The sequence below is a fragment of the Mustela nigripes genome, chromosome 1 (assembly GCF_022355385.1).
Source record: "Mustela nigripes isolate SB6536 chromosome 1, MUSNIG.SB6536, whole genome shotgun sequence".
NCBI lineage: Eukaryota > Metazoa > Chordata > Mammalia > Carnivora > Mustelidae > Mustela > Mustela nigripes.
This window is the reverse complement of record NC_081557.1, coordinates 34,799,263-34,824,533: the sequence shown is the minus strand read 5'-3', so window position 1 is coordinate 34,824,533 and position 25,271 is coordinate 34,799,263. Positions and strand designations below refer to the sequence as shown.

Genomic DNA, 25,271 nt, shown 5'->3' with positions numbered 1-25,271 from the left:
CAGTGGGTTAAAGCCTCTGCCTTCGGCTCAGGTCATGATCCGAGCGTCCTGGGATCGAGCCCCGCATCGGGCTCTCTGCTCAGCAGGGAATCTGCTTCCTCCTCTCTCTCTGCCTGTCTCTCTGCCTACTTGTGATCTCTGTCAAATAAATAAATAAAATATTTAAAAAAAAAAAAAAAGGCCTTAGCTCTGGGGCATTTGGGTGGCATTTGGGTGGCTCAGTCAGTTAAGCATCTGCCTTCAGCTCAGGTCATGACCCCAGGGTGCTGGGATCGAGTCTCATATCTAGTTCCCTGTGAAGCAGGGAGTGTACTTTGCCCTCTGCTTATCCTCCCTCTCTCTCTCTCCCTTCTCTCTCTCACTCTGTCACAAAAATAAATAAAATATCTTTTTTTTAAAAAATGCCTTGGGTCCTTTTTTTGCCTCGAGCTGCTATTCATGCATTCTCCTGGCCACACTGACACTGAGCCTTGTCCCCATTCAGGACAACACCTGCCCGCAGTGCCACTGGGTGGGGTGGTCAGGCCACAAGCCAAAGGCTGTTTCTCCTGGGGGTGGGGGACACAAAGGAAGCCCCTGCCCTCACCTCTCTGCTGATGTCCAAGTCATAATCTTGAGGTTCCAGGTCCAACTCAGTGACAGGCATGGCCTGCACTTTCAACCAGCCATTTTCCTCCTTGTCCTTTCTCTCCCCTTGCATGGCCCGTTCCAGCAACTGCAGGTCAAAGTCCTGCTCACGCTTCCACTGGCAACAGAACAAGAAGGTTAAATGTAGTCACATCGTGACTGCTACAAGAGCCAGGCTTGTCCCCTTTTGGGTGGGGCTTGCAGGTACTGGGGTCCTTGGGAAGGGAGCCTGTGACCCACTGGGGAAAAGCTGTGTGACCATGAGCCCCTCAACCTCACCTCCAAGTCAAGACAGTGGTTGTAGGACATGGGTGGTCCCTGTGGGTTGCTGTAACCCCATGTAATGGAGAATGAGGCCTCTGCCTCATTTATATGGCCTGATGCCAGGCTGCTGATTTCTCTCTCATCTGGGCCCCCAGAGGATTCACCCATGTACCTCTAGAGCCCACTTCTAAGACCCATGACTTCAGACTCACAATGGTCCCCAGATACAGGAAGTTTCTCAGTCTAAGAGGGTGACCCCAAAACAGACCCAGGGACGGAGCTCCAGAGAAGCTGCCTTATAGCTTGTGGAAGCCTTTCTAGTTCAGAAACCATAGAACTCAGCTCAGAAGTGATGGAAAAAACAAGTCCTTTGAGGCCCTGGTAAGCACATACCAATAGCCAAGACCTTCTCTAATGGATGGTCCCAAGAGGATACATTTGGGGTGGGGGGTACTGCATCCACAATAGAGTAGGGAAGGTCCAAGCAGTGATGGCTTGGGCATAGGGAGGCAGCTAATCTGCTTCTTACCCAGGCATCTATTTGGGGGCAGACACTTTAAGTTAGAAAAACAATGAAACTACGTACAACTGAAATGCTGAATCAAACACAACATTTCCCAGGTTCTTCATTAGTGCCAGCTAGGTACTAAGTAACTTAGTTAGGTACTAAGTTAGGTACTTAGGTACTAAGTAACTAAGTTACTTGGTACAAGCATCCCTTCACAGAGGGAAAAACTAAACTGGCCATTTTAAGACCCAAACGCAACTCTGCAACTCTGTAGGGGCCTTTCAAATCATCTATGGCCTACGTCCTCACAGGCCTCTGACACTGAGCAGGTTGCTGAGAGGAGGGAACAGCCTCAAAGCCTCTCTTTTCTTGAGTAGAAACCAAGCAGAGGCTTCTCCATACCAGCAGACCTCCTCCATCCCACTCCATATATCTCACAGAGCCCCAAGTGATGATTGTCTTTGGTGCCCCCTCCTGGACCCCCAAAGCCCCAAACCCATGGCCATATTGGCACATTTCACCCATTCATGCACAAGCTCTCAATACTGACTCCAAGCCAGTGGGATTGCTCTTAGGTGATGATTTCCAATTACAGCATGAAAGGATTAGGCATTTGAAGTTTTAAGGATGAAAAATTAATTTAATGATTCACAAAGAAAATGCACATTTTTTTACATGCTCACAAGTGCCCCAAATAGACAAGTCCTCATTGAAACCCAGCCTGATTGTTTCCACAAACAGGAAAAGGTCACTAGACTCTGTGATGTATCCTGGGGAAGAACCACGCCAATCCATTGTCATTAAGCAACACGTTTATTGGCGTTGATGCAGAGACTCACACAAGTCTTTTTTAAGAGAAAAATTACAAGATACTCAAGTTACGATTTCTAGATAATCTTTCTACATTTGAGACATCAGGTTGTAAAAGGTCAGTGTTACCCCAAATGACATTTGCTTGTAAAGTTTAAAAGTTACCGGCTTTGCAGCTTTTCAGGATATGAGTGTGCTGGGTCTTACCCCTTTGGTGTCTGTGCTAATAGCTGCAGAGAGCCCCTCTGAATTCAGAACATAATATATCTTGGCATCCATTCAAATTACTAAATACGAGAAACACAAAAGGTTTTCCATAAGAAACTGTGCAAAAGGACTGGAGGAATTAAAATTGAACCACTTTAGATTGGTAGTATTTATTTAAACGTGCAGTCTCTGAAGCCTGTGTCTACCGTCCGGGTGTAAGGCATGGACTTTGATCAACTCGTAATGCCCAGAACTCTGCCCATGATCACGGCCCTCAGGCAGCTGGTTGGCTTAGCCCTGTGGGGCGGCTTCTGGGTTAAGTGAATTTCAAGTCAGTAGGCCTGCATCAAGGGCACAGGAGAAAGGTGAGTCACACATGGGAATGCTAGCCAGGTTATGGAGATGAGAGCTTCTATTACAAGCCTGGTAACAAAGAGCACAGGCCAGTTAGAGAATGTTTAATGCAAATTAGAAGCTTCTGTAAACACAATCAGGCAGGATTAGAGAGGCAATGAGCGGTAACACTAAAAGCAAAAGAGCTTGTGCGATGAATTAGGGAAACAGCAGTCTGGCTAGAGGGCTAGGGAAACAGAATAGTCTGATGGAATGTTTCCCAAAGGGACAGAGGGGGACTGTGGGCAGGGTGCAGCGCCAGGAAGCACACCAGGGGGCAGCACATGTACCCCCCACCCCCCGCTCTCCAGGGGGTACCATGAGGCCTGCCAGCACCAGAAGCTGGGGGAGACCCGCCAGCCATCAGGGCTGTGGGGCCCAACACTGTGCTCAGCTCCTTTGCGGGGCATCACTGAGGGGTCTGGGAGGCTGGCTGGCTTGCGTTCCTCCTCACCAATCATATCACCATCTTCCTCCTCCATTCCTGAACTTTCTATCTCCAAGTCCTTGATCCAGCTGAGACTCCGAGGGTTACAAAGTCCTCTCTCAAGTTCAGCTTGGAGAACAAACTTGGGGCACTTGCTCTGGCTCCTAGGCTCCTGCTGTGACATCCTCACTCCTTCTCTGAGTCCGGATCACCCTCTGATCAGGTCAGAGCTGCGGCCCACGTTGTGGACACACAGCCTATGGGGTGTTCTCTGAACCATCTCGGTCGAAGGCCTGCTCTCTCCAGGGTGTGATATTCGTTGTGTTTGGGGAACTCTGGGAAGCTCTGCTCCCCGTCCCAGCCCCACCTGCCTGGACCCTCCTAACATACTGAGCCGCGGTCTCCAGGGAGAGGCTGGCTGAGGTAGCGGGACGAGGGCAGACCCGTCCTCTCTCCTTGGCTCAGCGTCCTCTTGCGCTCCCGGACCAGGGCCTTCTGGTGCCGCTTCATGCGCTCCAGCTGCTCCTCCGCGCTCATCTGACCCCGCTGGTGATCCCCTGAGTACAGGCGCTCCAAGGCACTCTTGGGTCTCTGAGGAGCAGGAGGGTGAGAGACAGGGCAGCTAGGCTGGGCCTCAGAGGGCAGCCATCATTCCTGTCCTTTCTTTCTCTCTCTGTGTGTCACATGCTCTGTCACTCTCTCTCTCTCTCTCATATACACACATACACATACACACACACACACTCCTCTAAGCATACTCCGGCTTTCTGGAGAGGACCCCATTCTGCAGATGCAGACACTGAGGCCCAGGCCTGTCCAGCTGGACACACATGTAGCATGTGATGGGGCCAGAACTCAGGGTACAGACATTCTGGGTACCCTCCTGTGAGCCTAAAAGGCTGGAGAGAAAGGCAATGGGTGGTCCTCAAGAAAGAAAGAGAGCCAGATGATGCCCTTCTAGGTGGGCAGTGAGAAAGATATCACTGAGCACATGGTCACAGGGACCCTGAGCTCAGGAGGGGCTGAGGCCACCTCAAAGGCCATCCCTGGGGCTCCCAGGATTGCCAGTCACCATCCACCTCATAGCCCTTGCCTCCCAAGGCCACTCACAGGGAAGGTCACCTTGCTGCTTTCGGCATTTAGACCCCTCCGGAGCGTGACGTAGGGAGCAATGGTGGATGACTGCTGGAGCCTTGACGTGGACCCTGAGAGCCCTTAATGAGGAAAGAGAAGTGCAAGTGTATTTATGATGGGGTAGACAGGCCACCAGCCCCTCCCAAATCACCTCCCACTCCTGAGAGGGGACCAAGAGGACCTAGCCAACAATCCAATTCCTCTTCCTCCCCAAGGCCTAGAAGAGTAAGGCCCGGTAGAGGAGGAGGGGCCAGCCCAGGGGGGCTCTTTGTCCCCAGTGGGGTACAGCGTCCCTGGAGATCTACAGACCACCCTAGTCTTCCTTCACATGCAGAAGACCTGGGCTGCTTGGCAGGTAGAAAGGATGAAGAGGAAGGAATGCCCTTCCTCCTCCTTTCTTCCTGGTGCACTCCTGTGCATCCTGCATGACCCAACCTAGACGCCCTGCCTATGTGAAGCCTTCTCAAATGCCCCAGGCAGAATTTACTGTCCTCTCTATCCTTCAGTACATGCATTGGTTACTACACTGACCACAGTGCCAACACACCTAACCAAATAGCCTGCAAATTTAACGATGCCTGCCTGACCGACTGACTGAATGACTGAAGGAATAAATGATTGAAGGGAAAGCAGAAGCACCAAGTACTTATTAAGCACTTAACTATGGAACAGGCAGACACTGTGCTTGGTGTTTTATATAGATTTTGTTCCACTGGGCTTACCATGTAAGCATTACCTGACCATTGCAGAGATGCATAGCCTAAGGCTCAGAGAGGTCAAGGAACTTGTCCAAAGTCACTTGGTAGGAATATCATTGACTCTGTGCTTCCCACATCTGGGTCGGTCCTACGGCTTAGAGAAACCATCTCACCCTCGCTGGCTGATGCCACTGCCTGTGCTTTCTCTGCCAACTCCAATTCTTATCAGGGGCGGTTCCTGACATCTGGAAATGGGCATCACTCCCACTAAGGACGCCACTAGCATTTGGCACATAGGGGAAAGGACAATAAATGCCCTGAAATGCAAAGAGAATCCTGAGCAACAAAGAACTGTCCTGCCCCAAATGCCACTAATACTGCCGTTGATATACACCTATGCCATAACGAATTAAGGGAAGTGTCCCTGGGCACAGTGCCAAGGATTGCTGTGGCCCCCTTCAGCAAAATCCAGAGCCTACACCCTCCAGGGATCAGCTCAGGCCATAGCGTGCCTAGGCCTCTAACCCTGCAGGTGCCAGAACCACAGCTGTGGCTCCTTCTGCTTCTGCACCTGGCCAGTGGGGAAAGCACTGGCCACCCACTTTAGGGAGCAGACAGGAGGATCAGGGGAGGAACAGATGCAGGAGTGTGGTCAGCCTGCTCAGAGATTCCAGGAGACCCAGGTGCAAAAAGGTCAGGAGACTTCCCTTTAAGAGGATTTCTGAGAAGAGGGTCTGGCTGTGGGGACCAAGAGGGCATGAGTAAGTCTAAGGGCCTAAGTCTGCTCCTATCCCCATCTGGAAGGGATAGGGGAGGACAAGGAGAAGGAAAGTGTGTTTGTTTATAGAAGGTACTCATGGAGTCTTTGAGTGATACAGGACAGCCAAACCCCCCCCCGGAAAGCCTGAGATGGCGAAACTGATGGCAGTCACCCAGCATCCCAGCCTGTAGGGTCAGAGGCTCTGGAGTCAGAACACTGGGACTGTATTCTAACTCCATCACCTGTTGGCCATTTGGCAAGTTAGTTAATTCCTCTGAGTCTTAGTTCTCTTATCTCTACAGTGGGAATGATAATAATAGCACTCCCTTCCTAGGATTATTAAAAATATTAACGAGGTGAATATAGAGTGCTTGAAACGGTGCTGGGCTTTAAAGTAACTGTTATTATCATTATTTCCAGGGGCAGATGTGATAAAAGAGAAAGAGAATCAGGATGGAGGCCAGAGGAAGGAAGGACAGGCCCTCCCTGCGGCCCAGAGTCTCCGTGACAGCTGCTGAGGCCCCCAGCTGCAGGCAGACGGGTGCAAGGTACGGGGCGAGCGACTGGGGAGCAGTAGTTACGGCCGTAGTGGGGTTTCCCAGAAAGCCTCCACGAACAGGTTTGCCTTACCTCTGCCTGGCAGTGTCTGGTACCTGCTGTCAGGGCCCACGAGTCCCAGGGAGGGCTGGGCCATGTCCCCACTGAAAGTCGCCAGCTCAGGCTCACTAACGTATGACCGGAGCTCCACCTGTGGGCAGAGTCTGAGGCTGTCGTACCTGCCCAGTGTCATGCCACCTCCCCTCCCCTCACACACATCGGGGCAGCCCCAGAGGTCCCTCCTGCTCACCCTTGAGTCCCCATTCACACACTGCCCCTGCTCCCGGTCTCGCTTTCTCTCATCCGACTGCCGTTTCAGACCCCGCACTGACGTGTGCCGAATGATAGTGGCCTCCTTTGGCAGAGGTGGCACTGCCGGGGGCTGGTCCTCTGGACTGTAGAGCTCAGGGAGTGGGGGTCTGGGAGGTGCCTCGTCTTCCTGCTCAGAGAAAGAACCAGAATCAGTACCAATGAGAGGGAGCTGGAGGGAAGACGTGGCGTCACTGAGGTGGTGGCCCACCAGACTGGAGTGGGCCACTTCAGGCCTACAGAGTAGGACCACTACAGCCCAGGGATGCCAACACTTCCCCCAGATGAGCTGCGGAGAAGGGGGATGCCTCTGTTCTAATACTATTCTTCCCTTCAATTCACTTGTTTTCCATTTTTTCAAAGCGTTTCCTATACAAAATCCGGTCTCCTGGGTCTGTGGTCTTACTCCACTTCCACGAAGCATCCCAAGGTGGGGAGGGGGCTCTAGGCTGGTAACTCTGTGCTTATCTGTATGTCGATGACAGCAACCCACCACCACCACCACCTGGAGAACAAATACCTACCCCCCCTCCAGAGTTCTCAAACTGAGCTGGCTCACTGTCCCTGCATGGTCTCTGCATCCTTCAACAGGTTGCTGTATGAGCAAGGACAGTCTACATCCCCTGTCCATGCCCTTTCTATCAGAAATGTGCGTGGTTACAAACTCTTTCCTCCTTCCTGACTCGGGGACTGAATAAGCAGTCAGCACTGGGTGACTCACTGCCTTCCTGGCAGCCCACTCACTGGGCGGTGATGAATATAACTATTTTCCTTGAAACTCACCCCACCCCCTAATAAATGTTCTCTGAGGGCTGTGACTTCTACACAGACCAACAGTCTGGCCCCTGACTGCCACGAACACCCACTCCTGGAATCAGGGACCATCCTTCCTAACCACCCCCCTTCCTTAGTTTAATTTTGCTTTGTTTTTCAGGATTCTGGAAAGGTCAGGAAAGGGTCCTGAAGCTTGTGCTAGGAAGGTTTATCAGCATTCTCGTAAAGTGACACAGCTCACTATTGTGTGAAAGTTAAGCCTCCTGTCCCAGATACCCACACGCTCTCTGGGCATCAGCGGCTTCCAACCCTGACAATGTCTTGGAATCACCAATCTCTAAAAAGTTCCCCAGAAAGATAAACACAAAACATGGACACAAACACAAAAACTGCTTTGATTGAAGGGAAAAGAATGTCTGGAGATGGAGAGCGGGAGGAGGCATTTTGTTATATACTTTTTGGTATCTTTTGATTTTGTGCCCTTGGAGAATATTATCTAATAGAAAACTAAGTGACCTTAAATTCAAGAAAATAAGCCAAACAAAAAATGAAAGAACTATAGCTACATGTAACAATGTGGATAAGTGTCCCAAAAATAATGTTGCAGACAAGTGCAAGATACGGAAGAATACAGCACCGCATGTGGGCAAAACTCAAGTTTAGACACAGGTAGCAAAACTTAAAAAAAAAAAAAAAAAGAAGGAAATTATCCAAAAAGTCAAAAAGTCAAGATAGTGATAATGGTTAACTTCTGGCAGAAAAGGACTAATGGGCCTGAGGTCTCTAGTTCCTGACAAAGTTCTATTTTCTTGGTTTTCTTGTTGGTATAAATGGGTGATCTCTTTATTATTTGTTAAATTATATATTCGTGTTTTATGTCAACCACAGGATATTATTGTCTCACAAATAGAAACATGAAACAAACAGTAACAAACAGTAAACCTGGTGAGCAAAGGGAAAGAAGACAAGCCAACTTGAAAAGTCCCTGCTGATGGGCCACAGAGGACTCAGCTGTGAAGAGCCTCTGTGACCATCTATTATTCCAAGCTGCTTATGGTGCACGAGGGGAAACTGAGGAAGCCCTTGCCCAAGGACCCAGTGAGAGAACAAGAGCCGCAATCCAGGCAGTCCAGCTCCCAGGCTACCACCTTTTCCCTCTGCTCCTCATCCTGCTAGCAGGCATCTTGCCTTGAGTCAGGAGCTGTCTGCCCTAGCCATTCCTGCTGTGTTTTGCTATTCCCCACCTCCTGTTTTGTGGCTGGTACCCTACTGCCTCTTAGATATAAAATCAGGAAGGAGATATCAATGTGAAGAAATTCACAATGACTCAGTTCAGCACATGTCTTCCAGCTCTGAGCCCTGGATGATGGCTGGAAGCAGGCGGACAGTGAGGGCCAAGAGATGGGAACTTGTGTGTTTTAGCCAGCACTGCACACTAACATTCTCAGAGGTCCTAGGCATACCCCATACCCAGGCAAAGCTCCTCTAAACCTTTGTAAGCAAAACCTGGAGGTCCCCATCCCAAGGTCCCCCTTACTATGGCTTCCCTGTCACTTGGATCAGATCCTTTGTATTCTCCAGCCAAGCCCAGCCTGGTACTGGAGACATGAGCCATCATAGTTCCTGACCATATCTTCTGTTTTCTTAAAGTTTCCTGTGCTCCCAGACTCTGTCAAAAGCCTGACCCATCTGTCTGTCAGGCAAGCCAAGGTGCTGGCTCGGGCAACCACAGGGGCCACAAACCTGATCTGGGGAGCTGGGCTGAATGTCCACTTAGAAGGCAGACGGCAAAAAATAGGAGATGTGGAGACTCTCAGCAATACTAACACCTTCAGGCCTCAGTTCTCTCGTGTGTGGGATGGGAGAGAGACCTTCCTGTCTGTGGACTGTGAAGATCAACTGCATCCTACAACTCAGCAGAGTGCTCAGCTGCCAGGGAAGACAAAGATGCTCTTTTGCTGAGAGGAGTCCCTCACCCACGAGCTTGTGTAACCGCAGGTTTGCATGGAGTCCACGCAGGGCAGCCACCTGTCTCTGTGTGGTACATATCACAACCCCATCCTACTTAGCACAGTCATTTCCTCTTGCTGGGCCTCCGTTTTCCCAAATGTAAAACGGGAAGACTGGGCTAGCACCTCTCTCAGGGCCCTTCCAGTTCTGGGAGCACGATGGTCGGCTCCACCACTCTTTAACTGTTCCTAGCTCGGGACTCTGGCTGACTCCATCTTCCCGGGTTTCCCCAAAAGCTTCTCTTCCAACAGAAGCTGACCTAAGGACAGAGAGAGACAATCATCTCCCAGAGAGAAAACAATGGTGCTCAACTCCTGGTCATCGATACTTACAACTTTGGGCTTTGCCTTGGTTGGTGACTGAAGAGGGGACGTCACTTTCCTCAGCTGGGGTGGATGAGGTCGGTACGGCACATAGGTTTGCAGCTGGGGGAAGAGTCGGACCTCCAGAGGGGTCCGCACGGGGCTGGTAGGAGGGCTGAGCTGTGGGGGTGGCTTGCTCTCAGAAGTTGAGAGTGAAGGCACAGGCGGGTGAGGAAACAAAGGCACCGTTTTTCTCTCTAAGGAGCAAGGAGGGAAACAGGATGAGATAGAACAAAGACCCTCTTCCTTGGAGGACGAGGGGAGTGACTTTGCCATAAAGACCTGACCTCCCCAAGGGACAGCCCATGCATGTGGACGTTGGCCTCCAACCCCCCACCCCCAGGAAGATGGCCCACTCACCTGGATTTTTGACCGATTCCACCAGGATTCTAAAGTTCTCTTTATTTGCACTCAGGCCTGCGATGACATCTTCAATCCTCCAGAGATCCTTCTGTATCTGCGATTTCTCCTGAGAAAGACAAGGTGGTGGTTCACTTCCTTCTTGGCACCTCACCAGAAGTTTCTCATTCAGACTTAAGCTGTCATTTCAGACATAGCCCCTCACCCTGGGGGGCAGCAACCCCTTTGGAAAGCCCACCAGGGCTAGAGCCAAGCCTGCCTCAGAGCTTCACAGGGAAACACACATATGGAAGACACCCAAGATCTAGGGGAGAAGTTCAGAGGAGGTTTCAGTGATTCACCTTGCCTAGCTCCCCCTAATTTAAAAATAGATGCCTTAAATACTGTACACTTCCAAAGTATCTACAGCAATCAAAGTCAGAGACAGAAGAGTGGTTAGCAGAGGCTGGGGTGGAGAGGGGAATGAGGAGTATTGCTTAATGGGTACAGAGTTCCAGTTTTGCAAGATGAAGAAAGTTCTGCAAATTGGCTGCACCATCTTAACGTACTTAACACTACTCACCTGTACATTAAAAATGGCTAAGGTAAGAAGCTTTATGTTATGCACATTTTACCATGATTAAAAAAAAAAAAAAGCCAGACTGTTTCAGGCACCCACGGCAGAAGGAAAGAGAAGGCAAAGACTAGCGGTTACACCATCCCCAGAATATAAAGAGGATCTTTGAAAAGACAAAGCTGAATCCTGGGATTTGAGGTTCATTTAAAAGCACAATGGGCAATGAATCCTTGGCAAGAAAAAGAAATGAAGTACCGATACGTGTTACAACATGGATCAACCCTGAAAATGTTTATGCCGTGTGAAAGAAGCTAGACACAGAGGCCACATTTATATGATTTCACTTACATAAAATGTCCAGAAGAGGTAAATCCAAAGAAACACAAAACAGAAAATGGTTGGCTAGAGCAAGGCCAACCTTGGGCAGTTGGGGATGTGGATGAGGAGGGACTGTTAATAAAGAGAGGGGTTTTTTTCAGGGATGATGACAATGTTATAAAATTGGTTGTGGCAATAGTTGTCCAACTCTGAATATTCTAAAACCCCCCGAATTGTAGATTTTAAAAGGGTGAATCTTATGGTATGTGAATTATGTGATAAAACTTATGCACACTCTCACAAGTCACAAACAAAATCAGATGGGGACAGGTCCCAGAAAGCAGTGAGAAGGTTTAATCATGATTAAGGGACTCTGGGCATTTTACTGAGTATAATCGACACACAATGTTACATTAGTTTCAGGTGTACAACATAGTGATTCAACTTCTCTAACCCTTACACTATGCTCACCACAACTGTAGCTACTATATGTCATGATACAGTGCTAAGGCAATTACTATTATATTCCCTGTGCTGTGGCTTTTATTCCCACAATTTACTCATTCTATAACTGGAAGCCTGTACCTCCCACTCTTCTTCACCTGTTTTGTGCATTACCTCCAACCCCCTTCCCTGTGGCAACCATCAGTTTGTTCTCTGTGCTTAGAGGTCTGATTCTTTTTTGTCTAGTCTTTTGTTTATTAGATCCCACGTGACTGAAATAATATGGTATTTGTCTTTCTCAGTCTGACTTCTTTCACTTAGCATAATACCCTCCATCCATGTTCTTGCTAATGGCATGAGCTCATCTTTTTTATAACTGCCTAACATCCTATTGTGTGTGTATAACACATCTTCTCATAAAAATGTGTCTATCAGTGGACACTTAGGTTGCTTCCATTTCTTGGCTATTGTAAATATGCTTCAGTAAACATAGGGGTGCATGTATCTTTTCAAATTAGTATTTTCATTTCCTTTGCCTAAATACCCAGTATAGGAATGGTTGGATCATATGGTATTTCTAATTTTTTGAGGACTTTCCATGCTGTTTTCCAGAGTGGATGCACCAATTTACACACCCGCCAAACAGTACACGAGGGCCCTCCTTCTCCACATCTTCACCAACATTTATTTCTTGTCTTTTTTATTTTAGCCATTCTGACAGGTGTAAGGTAATCTCATTTTGTTTTTTTTTTTCCCAAGATTTTATTTATTTATTTGACAGAGAGAAAGAGATCACAAGTAGGCAGAGAGGCAGGCAGAGAGAAGGGGAAGCAGGCTCCCTGCTGAGCAGAGTGCCTAACTTGGGGCTCAATCCCAGGACCCTGAGATCATGACCTGAGCCAAAGGCAGAGGCTTAACCCACTGAGCCACCCAGGTGCCCCCTCATTGTGGTTTTGATTTGCATTGCCCTAATATAAGTGATGTTGATCATCTTTTCATGTGCCTATTGGCCATCTGTAGGTCTTTGGCAAAATGTCTATTAGGGTCCTCTGCCCATTTTTAAATGTTTTTTGTTCTCTGGGATCTTGGAGGATTTTTTGGAATTGACTTGTATAAGTCCTTTACATATTTTGGATATTAATTTGTGGGCACCTTTTAATAGAGTTGTTTAAACATCAAACTTTTTTTTTTAATTTTTAAATTGTCATGGGAGAATGTAGCTTTGATCACTCCCCACAGACTTAAAAAAACAAAGGCTTCACACCCCATCTCCCCTCAAGGCACCCAGCCATCCTCCCGTGGAAAAATTCTTGCATGTGTGATACTTAGGGACTTGCCTGATTCAGCAAGTAGACTATATGCCCTTGGTGTATCTTCACAGTTTCTCAGCACATGGATGATGAGTGAAAAAAGACCCAGTCACATTAAACTCCCTGATCAATGCTGCCCAACAGCTGTGACAACAGATGTCTGAAGCCTCCCTCCTAAGGGAGCTCACATTCTCATACTCTCTCCATCCTTCCAACACCAACGCACATCCTCAAGGCTGATAAATAAGGAAAGGGCTTGATGCTTAGCTCCACCCCAAAGCACAAGTGTCCTAAAACAGACATGGTATTGAACCCAGAGTGTGAGACTGTGTGTATGTGTGTGTGTGTGTGTATGTAAGCTAACAGGATTATCTCAGGAGCGGAGGTCCCCAAGCAGGATGCTGGGAACAGGTAAAGGAGGAGCGTTGGAATGAAATCAACTCTCTCCCCTCTCCTCCAGCGGTCTATCTGGCATACTTTTACCTGTCAGTTTGCAGTTCTGCCCCTATTTAGCCCTTCTGTCACCCCCACATGTAAGAGAAGAGCAAGGACAAGCAAAAGCCAGAGAGCCTCTAAGGTTCTCCAAGGACGATGGAATTTCAGAACTGAAGGAAAAGGTGAAGGAAGCTTTTGGGGCACAGGGGTTGGTGCTTCATCCCTGGACCCTCACACCATGCTGGGCATAAAGGCTCCTATGGACTGCTTTCAGCAGACGCCTGCACTTACTGTCCAGAAGCAGGGACATGCACAGGCAGCCTCATCTATCACTGCCTCTCACGGTTACCTCAATGTTCTTTTATCCTCTGGCTTGCCAGCGCAGGTGGTCATGAGGATCTTTACAAATAAAGCCACTCACCTTTACTGAAAAGCCTGTGAATTTCCTCACAGCCAAACCTGGCTAAAGGGGGCAAGTTTCCAAGCCCCCTGCCTGAGAATGTGTATGTGGAACTGCACGCATATCTCCACGCTTCATGACTTATTCAGGACTCTAACAGCTTGCCTGGCCTAGAATCACACCAAAGAAGTTAGCACAAAGCCTGTTCAAAGAAGGGCTTTGTGAGCTTCCCAGATCACAAAGTGGGGCTCAGGGAAAGTACGAGCAATGCCAATAGGCTAGGTGGAAGTCGAGTTGCAGGAGCTAGGCTTCAAACTAGCCTATGTCTTTGTAACTTACTTACACGGTTAAGTTCTTCAGGGAGTCTGTGACAAGACTTGTACATTTTACCCATTTGTTTTCCAGAGCAGAAAAAGGGATTCTGGGACTGCGGTATGTTAAATCACCATGAAATAAGGCATGATAGAAACACAAATGGCCAATGACCATATAAAAAGATGTTTAACCTGCCAGTAATTAAATAAATGCAAATTAAAACTAGATGTCCTTTTTCAGCCAGCGGACTGGCAAAAACTAAAAAGACTGATATGGTCAAGTGCTGGAGAAGATGCGGATAAAGGTTCAGCACCCTCATTCACTGCGGGTGGGAGGGCAAATGAGTGCAGCCTCTTAGAGGGTGACTGGCCGGCATCCACCAACATTTAAGAGGTGCACTCGCTTCAGTCTAGCAAGTCCACCCTCAGAGCCCGTCTTAGATGAAAGCTTATAAATGAGCTTGAAAGGGCAGTTAGATGCTCACTGCGGTACCACTTATAAAAGCAAAACACTGCAAACAACTTAAATGCCCATCAGAAAAGAATAGCTAAAATACGGCATATCAAGACTATGAAATACTATGCAGCAGCTAAGAACTGATTTCTTTTACTTTACACAGCTTTCTGAGATTATGGAAATTTTATTATCTGTACTGTTCAATACAGCAGCCACTAGACATAGGTGGCTACTGAGCACTGGAAATGATTCTAGCGTGACGGAGCACTGCATCTTTAATTTTAGTTACTTTCAATTAATTTATGTTTACATTTAAATAGTTAACACTTAAAGATCAGGCAACATAAACTTGGGTATCTCTCCTGGAAAGATCTGCATAACGTGAAGTTATGACAAAAAAGCAAATTACCGAACAATGTGTAAGTATGATCCCTCTTTAAGTAAACCCAACTCCCCCTGCCAGATACATTATACTATCCTGTGGATGGGCATATGTTTGAAAACAGACAAAAAGTGGTAGGGAAGGTGATGGAACACAGTGACGGCACGGATCACACACAGGGAAGGTGATGGGAAAGGAAGGGAGGCAAAGGAGCTCTCATTTCATTCTTTGCTTTTGCTTCTTACTGTTTGGCCTTTACAGAGAGATGCATTCATGTGTTATTTTTATAGTTACAGAAACATAAGAAATAAAAATCTAAAAAAAAAATCACTGCTAAAATAAATTAAAGAAGATCCAAGACAAGTTTAATGGGATGGAACAGTTTAAGGAACTAGTAATTAGAAATAATCATTTGAAAGATATTGTCAACAATATTCACCTAGTGTTTTCAGGCCACTATGCCAAGTGCTGGGGTACCAAATAAGAATAGGAAAATGTTAGCTTGGGTACAGGGAAATCATGGGGGGCGGGGGAACAGCAGCAGGAGACGGACAACTTCTGGGAGACCTGGCAGGCCAGCCCTGAGCCACAGGCAAGAGTGTTTTCCATAGGGCCGTGGACCAGGTTTTCTGGGAATCAGCTCCTAATGGTGGGTGGAGGGACAGCAGGCTCTTCCCAGGCCACACACCTAATCCCCACAGCCCCACAGCCCCACAGCTCTACAGGTGAAGTCCCTCAGAAGGAACAGAGCTCAGAAGGGATGAAGAGCCCTTGGTCACCTGGAAAAAAAAGGCCCTTCTGTGTTGTTCCTGCAGGGTCTGCTTCAGCTGCTGCACATCACTCTCTAACTTCAGGTACTCGTTCCAGGCATTGTCCATCTCCTGTTGGCCAAGAAAATGCTCCTGAGTCTTAGTTATCCCCCGTCCCCCAGACGGCCCCAAGAGCACCTGCGCTCTTGACCACTGCTGACCCAGCCAGGGGAAGACGGACAGGGAAAGGGCAGCCCAGCGGGTCTCAGGCAGGCCTGACAGAAAAGAGACAGGGCTCGTCTTCTCATTCCTGCTCTGACCCTGGCTACTGGAACTATCGAACTGTCCCCTCTCCCACCACTGGAGATGCTCTAGTCCCCAGCTCCAGCAGAAAGGGCCTGCACCACATCAGATGGACAAATACAGTAGAAATTCTGATGCTTTGGAATTAACTGCACACAGATCAGGGAAATCTGGTCCCTTGGGTGTCACTGTAGCCATACAGCAGTCACTGATGGAAAGCATCCTGAGGTACCAGCAGAGACAGACATGTCACCCCCAGGCAAGGTAAGCTACTATCAGGAGGCAGCCTGGAGAAGTTCTGCTACTCCAAGACTCTTGTCCCTGGCCACCAACTCAACTACAGCTTGTGAGCTAGGAGAAGCAGCCCCTTGCCCAGCCCCCTGCCCAGCCCCTGGCCCAGCCCATCTTGGGGCTGGGGGATGGGGACAGGAGAGTGTTTGCCACCCTCACACCCTCTACACACAGTGGACTCTCTGGAGATCTCTGCCCGGATGTGGACAAGGTCCTCCTGCAGCAACCTCTGCTGGTGAGCAATCTTCTCCAGGTGCTGAGGCTGGTCTCGGTACTGCTCCATCTGTCTGTGCAAAACCTCCAGCACGGACTCCAGCTGGTCCTACAGCAGGGAAGGGCCAAAGAGCAAGTGGAGAGCAGGACAGTCCCTAGAGGCCTCCCCATCTCATGCTAGGAACTAAGCAAACCTGCTGGATCTGAGACTGAAAGGCCCACAGCCTAGTTGGGGGCTCTGATTCCAGCTCTAACTCTGCCCACTGGGTGGGCTCCTGGGACGAACCACCTAACAGTTCTCTGCCTCAGTTTTCTCATTTATGAAGTGGGCATAAGGTCATCCACTCCTTATGGATAAATTATGAGGATACATCAAAGAGTAGATGGAAAATTCTCTCTTCTTAGGGAAAAGGGCATGTTATGAACCTCCAGCATCGGAAGTATAATACCTTATTAAAATTCAAAAAAGAAAAAAAAATCATAATAAATATCCAAGAAACCAAACATGGGCAGCCTCTGGCCTCTTCCTCCCCTCCCATCCAGACTTGCTTTCTCCATAGCCCAGATCCTAGGAGGAAAGGAGCTTTAGGAAATGATAGCCTCTGTCCTGTTACAAGTGTGGCCACTTTCTCCAAGGCAGCCCTCTTCCATGGAATTCAGGCGCTTGGGCTCAGCACACATAAGCCAGCAGAGCCCTCCTCTCCCAGGCTGACCTCATGAGGCCTCCAAGGAGAGGAAGGCCAGAGCAGAATTAAGGTGGAAGAGGAGAAGGTCGCATTTGGAATAAATAGGCCTAAGTCTCCCACTGAGATTTCCTCCTCTTTTCTTCCTCTTTCCCACCTAAGGTTTAGGCAGAAATGCCCCTGGAAGCAAACATATTGTTCTGAATAAACTACTACCCATTCTGGATAAATGAGCACCTGTGACATACGAGTCCAATCTATATCTGAGGAAAGACAGCATGACAAAACCCCCTCCACTCAGCCCACGGTTATGCAAAATTGATGCATACTTTGTTCTCCTTGAGGGCTCGGATCTTGTCTTCCAAGTCCTGGAGGATCCTGTCTTGTTCACAGAAGATGCTCAGTTTGACCTGTGAGCAAGAACAGGTTGGAGAGGGCCTGGGATGATGAGAAAAGGGCACGACCTTGAAGTGTGATCAGAAAGCCTTTGGCTACGGAACCATCTAAGCCCTGCCTGAAGCTGCCCGCCTCGGGTCTGGGGGCAACAGGCAGCCAGAGGCTCAGACTGTTGCCCTGCTCACTCACGTCAATGTCACTCTCCGCGATCTTCACCGGCTTCAGACTCCGATCCTTGACCAGGTCCCGGCCCGTCATCTGGAGGTGAACAATTTAAAGGAGATTAACCACAAGGTTCAGGATCAGATCTCAAGAACAAGAGCTAGCCCCACGATGGACAAGTGTGTAAGTCTTGGAGGTAGGGTCATGGCATGAAACGGGTAAAAACTCAGGCGAGACCTGACTTTTATGCCTACTTCATTTTAGGGAAAAACCAAAACCTTTTTGTGATCCAAGAAGCACTTGTAAATTTCTCAAATTTAAAGAAAAAGAAGACATTCAATTTCTAGTATCATTGACTGTGGAAGCTAAAATTTGCCCAAAATGAGTTCAGTATGAATCTTGGAAGATTTAAAAGATAGAGTTTTGCTACCGAACCTGGGGTCAACCCAAGTTACAGAAGTCTATGGCCCCCAGCCCAGAGCAGTGAGGTGGACCAGAGAAACCTGCGAGTCCCCGGGGCATCTCCAAGACTTAGTTTAAGGAAGCCTCTGAGCTGCTAACCTCCCCTCTGAGCAAGGTCAGTCTCTCTCACCCTATACCATTTGGGAAGAAAATCAGGTCAAGGGATGAAGGAACCTAGGTAACTCCTGGTTGGGATTTTCAATTGATCCCTAAATAACTGAGGCAGGTCATATTTGTATACGTCACAAGTTACCCTGTCCTCTCAAGAATGAAAACAAAATCAGGAGATAAAAATCATCTAAACTTATGGGTCAGTGGGCATTCAAAACATTGTCCATCCTTCCCTTGACCCCATGTGGGCACCATGCTGGCATCTCCCACTGACCCCTACAAAGCTAAACCCAACTCTTCAGCCCATGTTTTCACTTCCCCTAATTTCCTTCTTGACAAAAGCTGTGTGGGATGGGACTAGGGAGACTTTGCCACAGACGCACCCCCACAGCCAAGCCATGGTCAGAGAGAGCCAGGTCAAATGTGTCCCATGCACAGAAAGCCATCTTGCTGAATTCCATTTTACGGATGTGACCACAGAAACAGAACGGAGAACCTATCTCTTCCATGAGACAGATGGTGTGTATATTAGGCCAGGGGTTCCAGTGTGGTTGGACAGACAGTTGCTGGAGAGATGGCCCTCACATTCTTCCTACTCCATCTGAGAGGTCCAATTAGTTGTGTGAATAAGAAGCAGAAATATATTAGCAAACATTACCCTCACAACTCAAGGCAATCATGTCCCCAACTGTCCTGCACTCCTCCTTCCTCTCATCATCAGCAAATGCCAAGGTCAAGGTCAAGGGATGATGCCTGTCCATGCCTTGGGCTGAGGAAAGAGTCTAGCTGCAGACACAACCCCAACCCATTCCGATGTTCCCTATGGTCACACAGCAGAGGGCAGAGACCATTGTCTTTTATATCTTGGTAAAGTGAGCCTGAACATAAAGCCTGGTATGCTGGAAGGCACTGGGCAAACGCTTATTGCATTGGAGGTAGGTCAAAGACAAACACATGTGGGTCAGTAGAATTCCTGGAAAAAGTAGAGCTCCAGCCAAATTCTGCTCTTCAGACTGGCATATTATGTATGTGTACATACATCTACACACACAGTCAAGGACACACGGACTATTGCCACAATCCACAAACAAACCGCTGGCTGCTTCAAGGACAGAGGGCTGGGCAAGGCAGGAAGAGGAGTGCAGGGGGGGAGGGGTAGAGTTAACTCTGATGAACCAGGGACAGCTGACCTCCAGGCAGGACTTGGCCTTTAAACTCAGGGGAACCCAGCAGGTGAAAGTAAGGAGGTCACTCTGTGTCACAGTCCCTCATCAAAGCAGAAGACAATGAGCCTGTCTACTCTCCAGGGGCTGACCCTTGGCTCACTTCCTAGGAAGAAATCATTTTTAAATTGAGATAGGCTGTGGAGATTTTTTTCCTCCTAGCAAAACTCTTCCATTTATTTCACTAGAGCTTTTAACAGATACCAGCTTTTTGATACTGAAATAGCAAGGCAGAGAATCTAATTGAGCAGTGCCTCATCTACCCAACACCGTCAAGAAAGAAATGACGTGTTCTACACAAAAAGGGCATTTTAAGAAAGCTGAACCTTTTAAACTTTTTGACGGAAAGGTTTCTAAAAGTCAGTCCTACGCTGCCTCCATGGAACTGAATATAAATTCAACCTTTCGGGGATGAATCAGAGTCATTATAAAAATCAGTAATACGGAATTTCTTAGAAGTCAGTGTTTGGGGACTATTTGGCCCTTGATTAAATGCTCTTAAATTTCTGTGCTTTCATTTCCGTTGTAGAATGACACATAATGTTTCTTTTCCCTCTCAGAATATTAGTACGCCTTCTTTTCTAAGAAGTAACTCTCTCTTGTCTCCATTTAAGGGCTGCATTTAAGGTGCTGAAAGTTAGGAATTCAAATGGATGAGTCTATTAGGACAGGAGAGTCAACAGAGGTGACACTTGCTGCTTTTCCAGAACTCCCTCCCTCCAGTGGTTCTGGTGGCTTCAGGGGAGGTCCTCCCACAGTTTGTGTCTTCCAGTCTAAGAGCCTTAGCACGTCAGAGGATATGGTCTGTCTCCCTTCAGTGAACAATGACCTAATTAGGGGTGACTGTGGGAACTGGGACACATTTTTCATATCTTCTCTGTATCCTGAAAGCCCAGCATATTGAGGATATTTGGGAAATGTCTGTTTAATGAACCCGTCAATGTAACAAAATGGAGGGAGCTGGAGTAAAGGGCACGCTTTAGAGCATGAGCTTCAGGAAAGTGTTTACGCAGCTCAGAGGCCCTTGAAACTTCTGAATTTAGCTTTGTTCCAGAGAATCAAGGCTACTACAAGTATCCACAAGTAGTTTACTACGTCTAATTTTCCTTTTAAAACTGCTTTGTGATAGCAGTGTTTAGATCTATTTAAAATGTCAACTATGGGTGTCCAGCATCTCTGTCACCAGAAAAAGTGGAAGTCAGTGGGTGTTTATCCCTTTGAAAGAGTCTGTGCACCAGAAAAGAACAGAAGGCCACCCAGGCATTTTACCTCACCCTCCATCACATCCCAACACACGTTTTCTCGGGGCTTGGAATGACTGCACATGGCATCTGCTTCCCAACCTGCAGCCTCCCTTGGAAAGCTATAAAAGCTGGCCATATTTCAGGTGCTACTTCTGCATCAGTCAAAGGGAACCGTCTGGGGCAGGGGGTAGGGGAGTGGGCAGGGGAGAACCATCTTGTTCTAGTCCTGCTTTAGATTGTTCTCAAATACCAATACCCTGCCCTGAAGAGAAGACACCCTAATCCCAGGGCCATGGTGGGATCTCAGGATACCCCAGCTCCTCCACGGTGACCAGAAAATGCTATTCCTTCCCAAAGAACTCATGCTTGACTACACAGACCACATTGGTCTTCGTCGAGGTCAGTCCTCACCATGGAGGCAGATGAGAGAGAATGGGAACACAACGCAAGCTGGTGGCAAGCCAGGCAAGCCCCCACCCCACCACAATCCCAAGGCAACACAAAAGATGGAGTCACAGAACACCGCAGATGAGAGGCTCAGCCTGGTGCACCAGCCAGAATGCTGAAGGGAGCTTCAGTAGGAGAAAAAAATAAACCAAAATGACTTGCAGGAAGCCTGGGGGGGCGGTCAGGAGAGCCCCTGGTTAAGCAAGTGATGAGGTCAGCACTGAGCCAGAAGCAATGGAATGGCCCCGCTTGGAGACACAGATCAGATCATCTTACGCTTCTCCTGGGCCGACAGCCCCGTGCTGACTTCTTCAGCACTTTGTAAAGCACGTTGATCAAAGGTTCATTATTTTTTATCTGTTCCAAACAAAAAGGCAAATATAACAAAACGTAACAGGTGAGACATCAAAAGACACTTGAAGGAGCCAGAATTTGGGGAACTGGCCAGGGGAAACCTTAGGGAGGATGTGTGCTGTGTGATTCAAATGATCATGTCTCAGTCTGGTCATGCCGCTTCCCGGCTGCTGACCTTTGCAGACTTCGTCCCCTCACAGATGAAACCGAGGACAAGAAGCTCTGCCTGAAGGATCTTTGTGCAGGCTAGTTCATGTGAGAGGGCCGATGTCAGGGCCCGCTGCCTTCCAATTCCCCCTGCAGAAGGCAAGAGGAAACTTTGCTTCCTCCTTTGCTCTCCTTCACCTTATGTTGTGAAACAACCAGTCACTAGGGAGGAGCTAGACATTAGTCTCATCCCTGCACCATGTTTTCCACCTTCAGTCCCCCAGACCCTCGTCTCCACACTTATGTTCATCTAAGTAATGTCTAACCAGTGATCCCAAATGTTTACAGCTCCTTTGCAGGAACACCGTCACTACCCACTACACCACACCTACCCTACCCACCATCCCTACCCACTAAAACAGTGCACCTCAACCCCAGCTGAACACCGGCATCACCTGGGTGGCTTAAAAAAACAAAAAAACAACAACTGATGCCTAAGTCACACTCCAAGAGACTTGGGTATAAATCAGTTTGGGGTGGAGCGTGAGCATCCAGATCCTTAAGAGCCCTCCTGGATGATACTGATACGCAGCTAAGACTGGGCACCACCACCACCGCAACAAGGGCTTCTCAAACTTCAGCATGCTTCAGAATCACCTGGAGGGCTTACTAATATAGCTGACCCTTGAGAACATGGGTTTAAATTGTCAGGGTCCACATATATGTGGATTTTTTTCAACGAATGCAATGCAGTCCTAGAAATTTTCTTTTCTCTATGATTTTACAGTTTCTTTTCTCCAGCTTACTCCATTACAAGCATACAGTCTATAATACACATAATGTACAAAATTTGTGTTACCTGTTCAGTTACCAGTAAAGCTTCCTGTCAACAGTAGGCTATTAAGAGTTAAGTTCTGGGGGGTCAAGTTATACTTGGATTTGCAACTGTGCAAGAAGTTGGCACCCCTAACCATGCTGTTCAAGGGCGAACTATATACAGATTTGCTTGCCCCCACATTTAGAGGTTCTTACTGAGCCAATCTGGGGTGGAAGACCCAAGATTTTGCATTCCTAACAAATTCCCAGGTATTGCTGATGCTGTTATTCTGGGATCACACTTTGAGAACCACTGCTTTGAAACAGTGTTTCTAAACCCTGGCCATACATTAGAAACACCTAGAGAATTTATTTTTTTTTTTTAAGAGTTATTCATTTACTTGAGGGAGAAAAAGCAAGAGAGAGCACACGTGAATGGGAGTGAAAGGCAGAGGGAGAGGGAGAGACTCTCAAGCAGACAGGGCTTGATCCCACGACTAATGAGATCATGACCTATCTGAAACCAAGAGCCAGACACTCAACCGAGTCACCCAGATGTCCCTGTTCATTTGTTTTTTAAAAAAATAATTGCCGAGTATTACCAATTAGATCAGAGTCGAAGTGGTGGGATCAAAGCACTGATATTCCTTTTACAAACTTCCCCTGGTTGCTCCAGTTCATGGCCAGGGTTAATAATCTCTGTTCCAGAACAACAGATCTCAAATTTTTTTGAGAATTATTCCAGAGCTTGATTAAAAAACAAGAACAAACAAACAGCAAAAGTGGCAGAATTCTGGGCACAATTTCCAGAGTTTCTAATTCAATAGAACCCCCTAAATCTGTACTTAAAAAAAAAAAAAAAATCAAGCTCCCAGGTGATCTTGAAATAGGTGGTGTTCCAGAACACAACTTAAGAAACTTGGCTCTAGAAGCTAACTTTGGAAAGAGACCCTGAACAGAGGAGCCCTGATCTCAGGCTTAGTCAGGAAGAGGCCAGAGGCCAAGTGACCAGTGCCCCAGCTGACACATCCCTCAGTCAGAAAGGACAGCCTCTGGGGGCACCACCTGAACAGCTGCAGATACTCACCCCTCCACATCCCCTTCCTTCCCAGCTGTCTTCACAGATGCATGAAAGCAATCTAAGCTGTCAACAACAGTGACCCCACACCTGTTTCTTCAGACCCAGCCAGGGTGTGCGGTTCTGAAAAGCAGAACCATGATGCCAGAAACACAGTTCAGTGAGTACAACTTTAGGGTGGGCATAGTACATGGTGCATGGAAGAAAGAAGGCAGGAATAAAGTCAGACCCTGGGTTTACATTCCAGACCTATCGCTGTGGAAGTGACCTCTCTTGATACTTGGATTCTTGGTTAGGAAGGTGGCTATCATCACTCCTATTGCTCAAAACTTCTGAGAAGACCAAGAGCCAGAATGAACAACACGCACCCAAACCCCGCCAGGTGGGAACAGATGCCTCGTCGGGGTGGAGTCCTGTCTACTCTGCAGCACCAAGTAAAATGCCAGACAAGTTCTTTGGCAAAAAGAAAGTCAATACAGAGTATCTTCTAAATGAGTGGAGTCCACCTTTGTTTGAAACTGGGCACCACAACAGAAATGCTCATTTGAGGGAGAAAAAGCTCCCACAAAATGGAGGGAAGCAAACACCACCAACTGATTCTGGAAGCTGAGCATTGGCTGATTGGTGGTGCTGATGGTACTGGTGGTGCTGGTGGTGCTGGTGGCAAAGGCAGGGTTTGGATCCTTCAGTCTGTGGCCTTTGAAACAGGGACATGGGGGAGCCTAGGGCAACCAGGCAGGAATAGGGAGGTCGATTTTCTCCAGTGATGCTTACCTCCTTCCTCACTCCCCCAAGAACCCAGAGGAACCTCTAACAAGCAGCTGGTCACGGCGGGGCTGTGTCACGGCTACCCCCACACCCACTCTGGGCTTCAGGGCTCATTCGGCTATGTCCACAGAGGCCCTCATCTCAGGGACCCCAGCTGAACTCAGCATTAGCACATTTTGTTGAGCATGTCGCCATCTCAAGAGCCAACGGACCTCAGGGTTTTCCTAACACAGTCATGCACCACTCCCCTTGTCCCACAGTGCTCATCTAGCTTCAATGACACCCCAGAGAAGGAGGGGGGGGTCCATCACAACCTGAGCAGGCCCTTTTAGAAACCCCTCTACCTGTAGCTGTTATCCATTTGTCTTTTTTTTTTTTTAATTGAAGTACAGTTGACTCATGCTATCCATTTGTCTTCATTCCCCCCTGCAGTCACAGAAGACACATGGTAACATTTCAGAGCTTTGTTGACTGTCTCTAGGTCTCCTGAATTACCCAGAACTCTCTCCATCACTCTGTAGCACAGCTGTGCTAACTGCTGCTGATTTTCTTGTTTCTGCCCAGCATGCCGTTCCATTAGGGAACCCCTCCCTCACTCCACAGGGAGTCTGGATTTACAAGTGGTCACCCATGAGGATGCTGGGCTGGGAGAAAGTAAACTTGGGTTTGCAGGTGGCCACATTCCCTGCCATGTGGACACAGCCTACACATCAGGGAAACTAGAACAGTGATGACATGGCCTGAGCCTCTGGGATCATGCAGCCCTTGGCTAAAAGAACCAGTATCTTCCCTCTTTGGGTTATTAGCAGGTTCATATGGGTTTCAGACACCTGCAAACAAAAGCATCCTGCCTAATACATCTTCAGCCATTGCTTTATAGGCTCTCAATACCTCTGCTTTGCTTCCAGCCCTTTCTTCAGCTGAGTCCTGAAGTGAAACACCATCTGGGAACCCTATGCCCCAGCTGG

General features: G+C 48.1%; 1 protein-coding gene across 10 annotated transcripts in view; it reads right to left on the bottom strand.

Moving 5' to 3' along the window:
* Nucleotides 1-25,271, bottom strand: part of PLEKHA7 (pleckstrin homology domain containing A7) — a 213,076-nt gene that overhangs the window by 7,492 nt on the left and 180,313 nt on the right. For 8 of the 10 annotated variants that reach the window (XM_059407719.1, XM_059407733.1, XM_059407747.1 and 5 more), the window contains 11 exons: nt 17,681-17,749; nt 17,425-17,505; nt 16,372-16,521; nt 15,636-15,737; nt 10,241-10,349; nt 9,851-10,077; nt 6,676-6,864; nt 6,459-6,576; nt 4,347-4,450; nt 3,627-3,827; nt 587-745 (listed from right to left, as the gene is read on the bottom strand). In XM_059407719.1, coding sequence (XP_059263702.1) covers nt 587-745; nt 3,627-3,827; nt 4,347-4,450; nt 6,459-6,576; nt 6,676-6,864; nt 9,851-10,077; nt 10,241-10,349; nt 15,636-15,737; nt 16,372-16,521; nt 17,425-17,505; nt 17,681-17,749 — 1,509 coding nt within the window. The remainder of the gene's footprint in view (nt 1-586; nt 746-3,626; nt 3,828-4,346; nt 4,451-6,458; nt 6,577-6,675; nt 6,865-9,850; nt 10,078-10,240; nt 10,350-15,635; nt 15,738-16,371; nt 16,522-17,424; nt 17,506-17,680; nt 17,750-25,271) is intronic. The other 2 variants (XM_059407726.1, XM_059407776.1) reach the window with 2 other exon arrangements.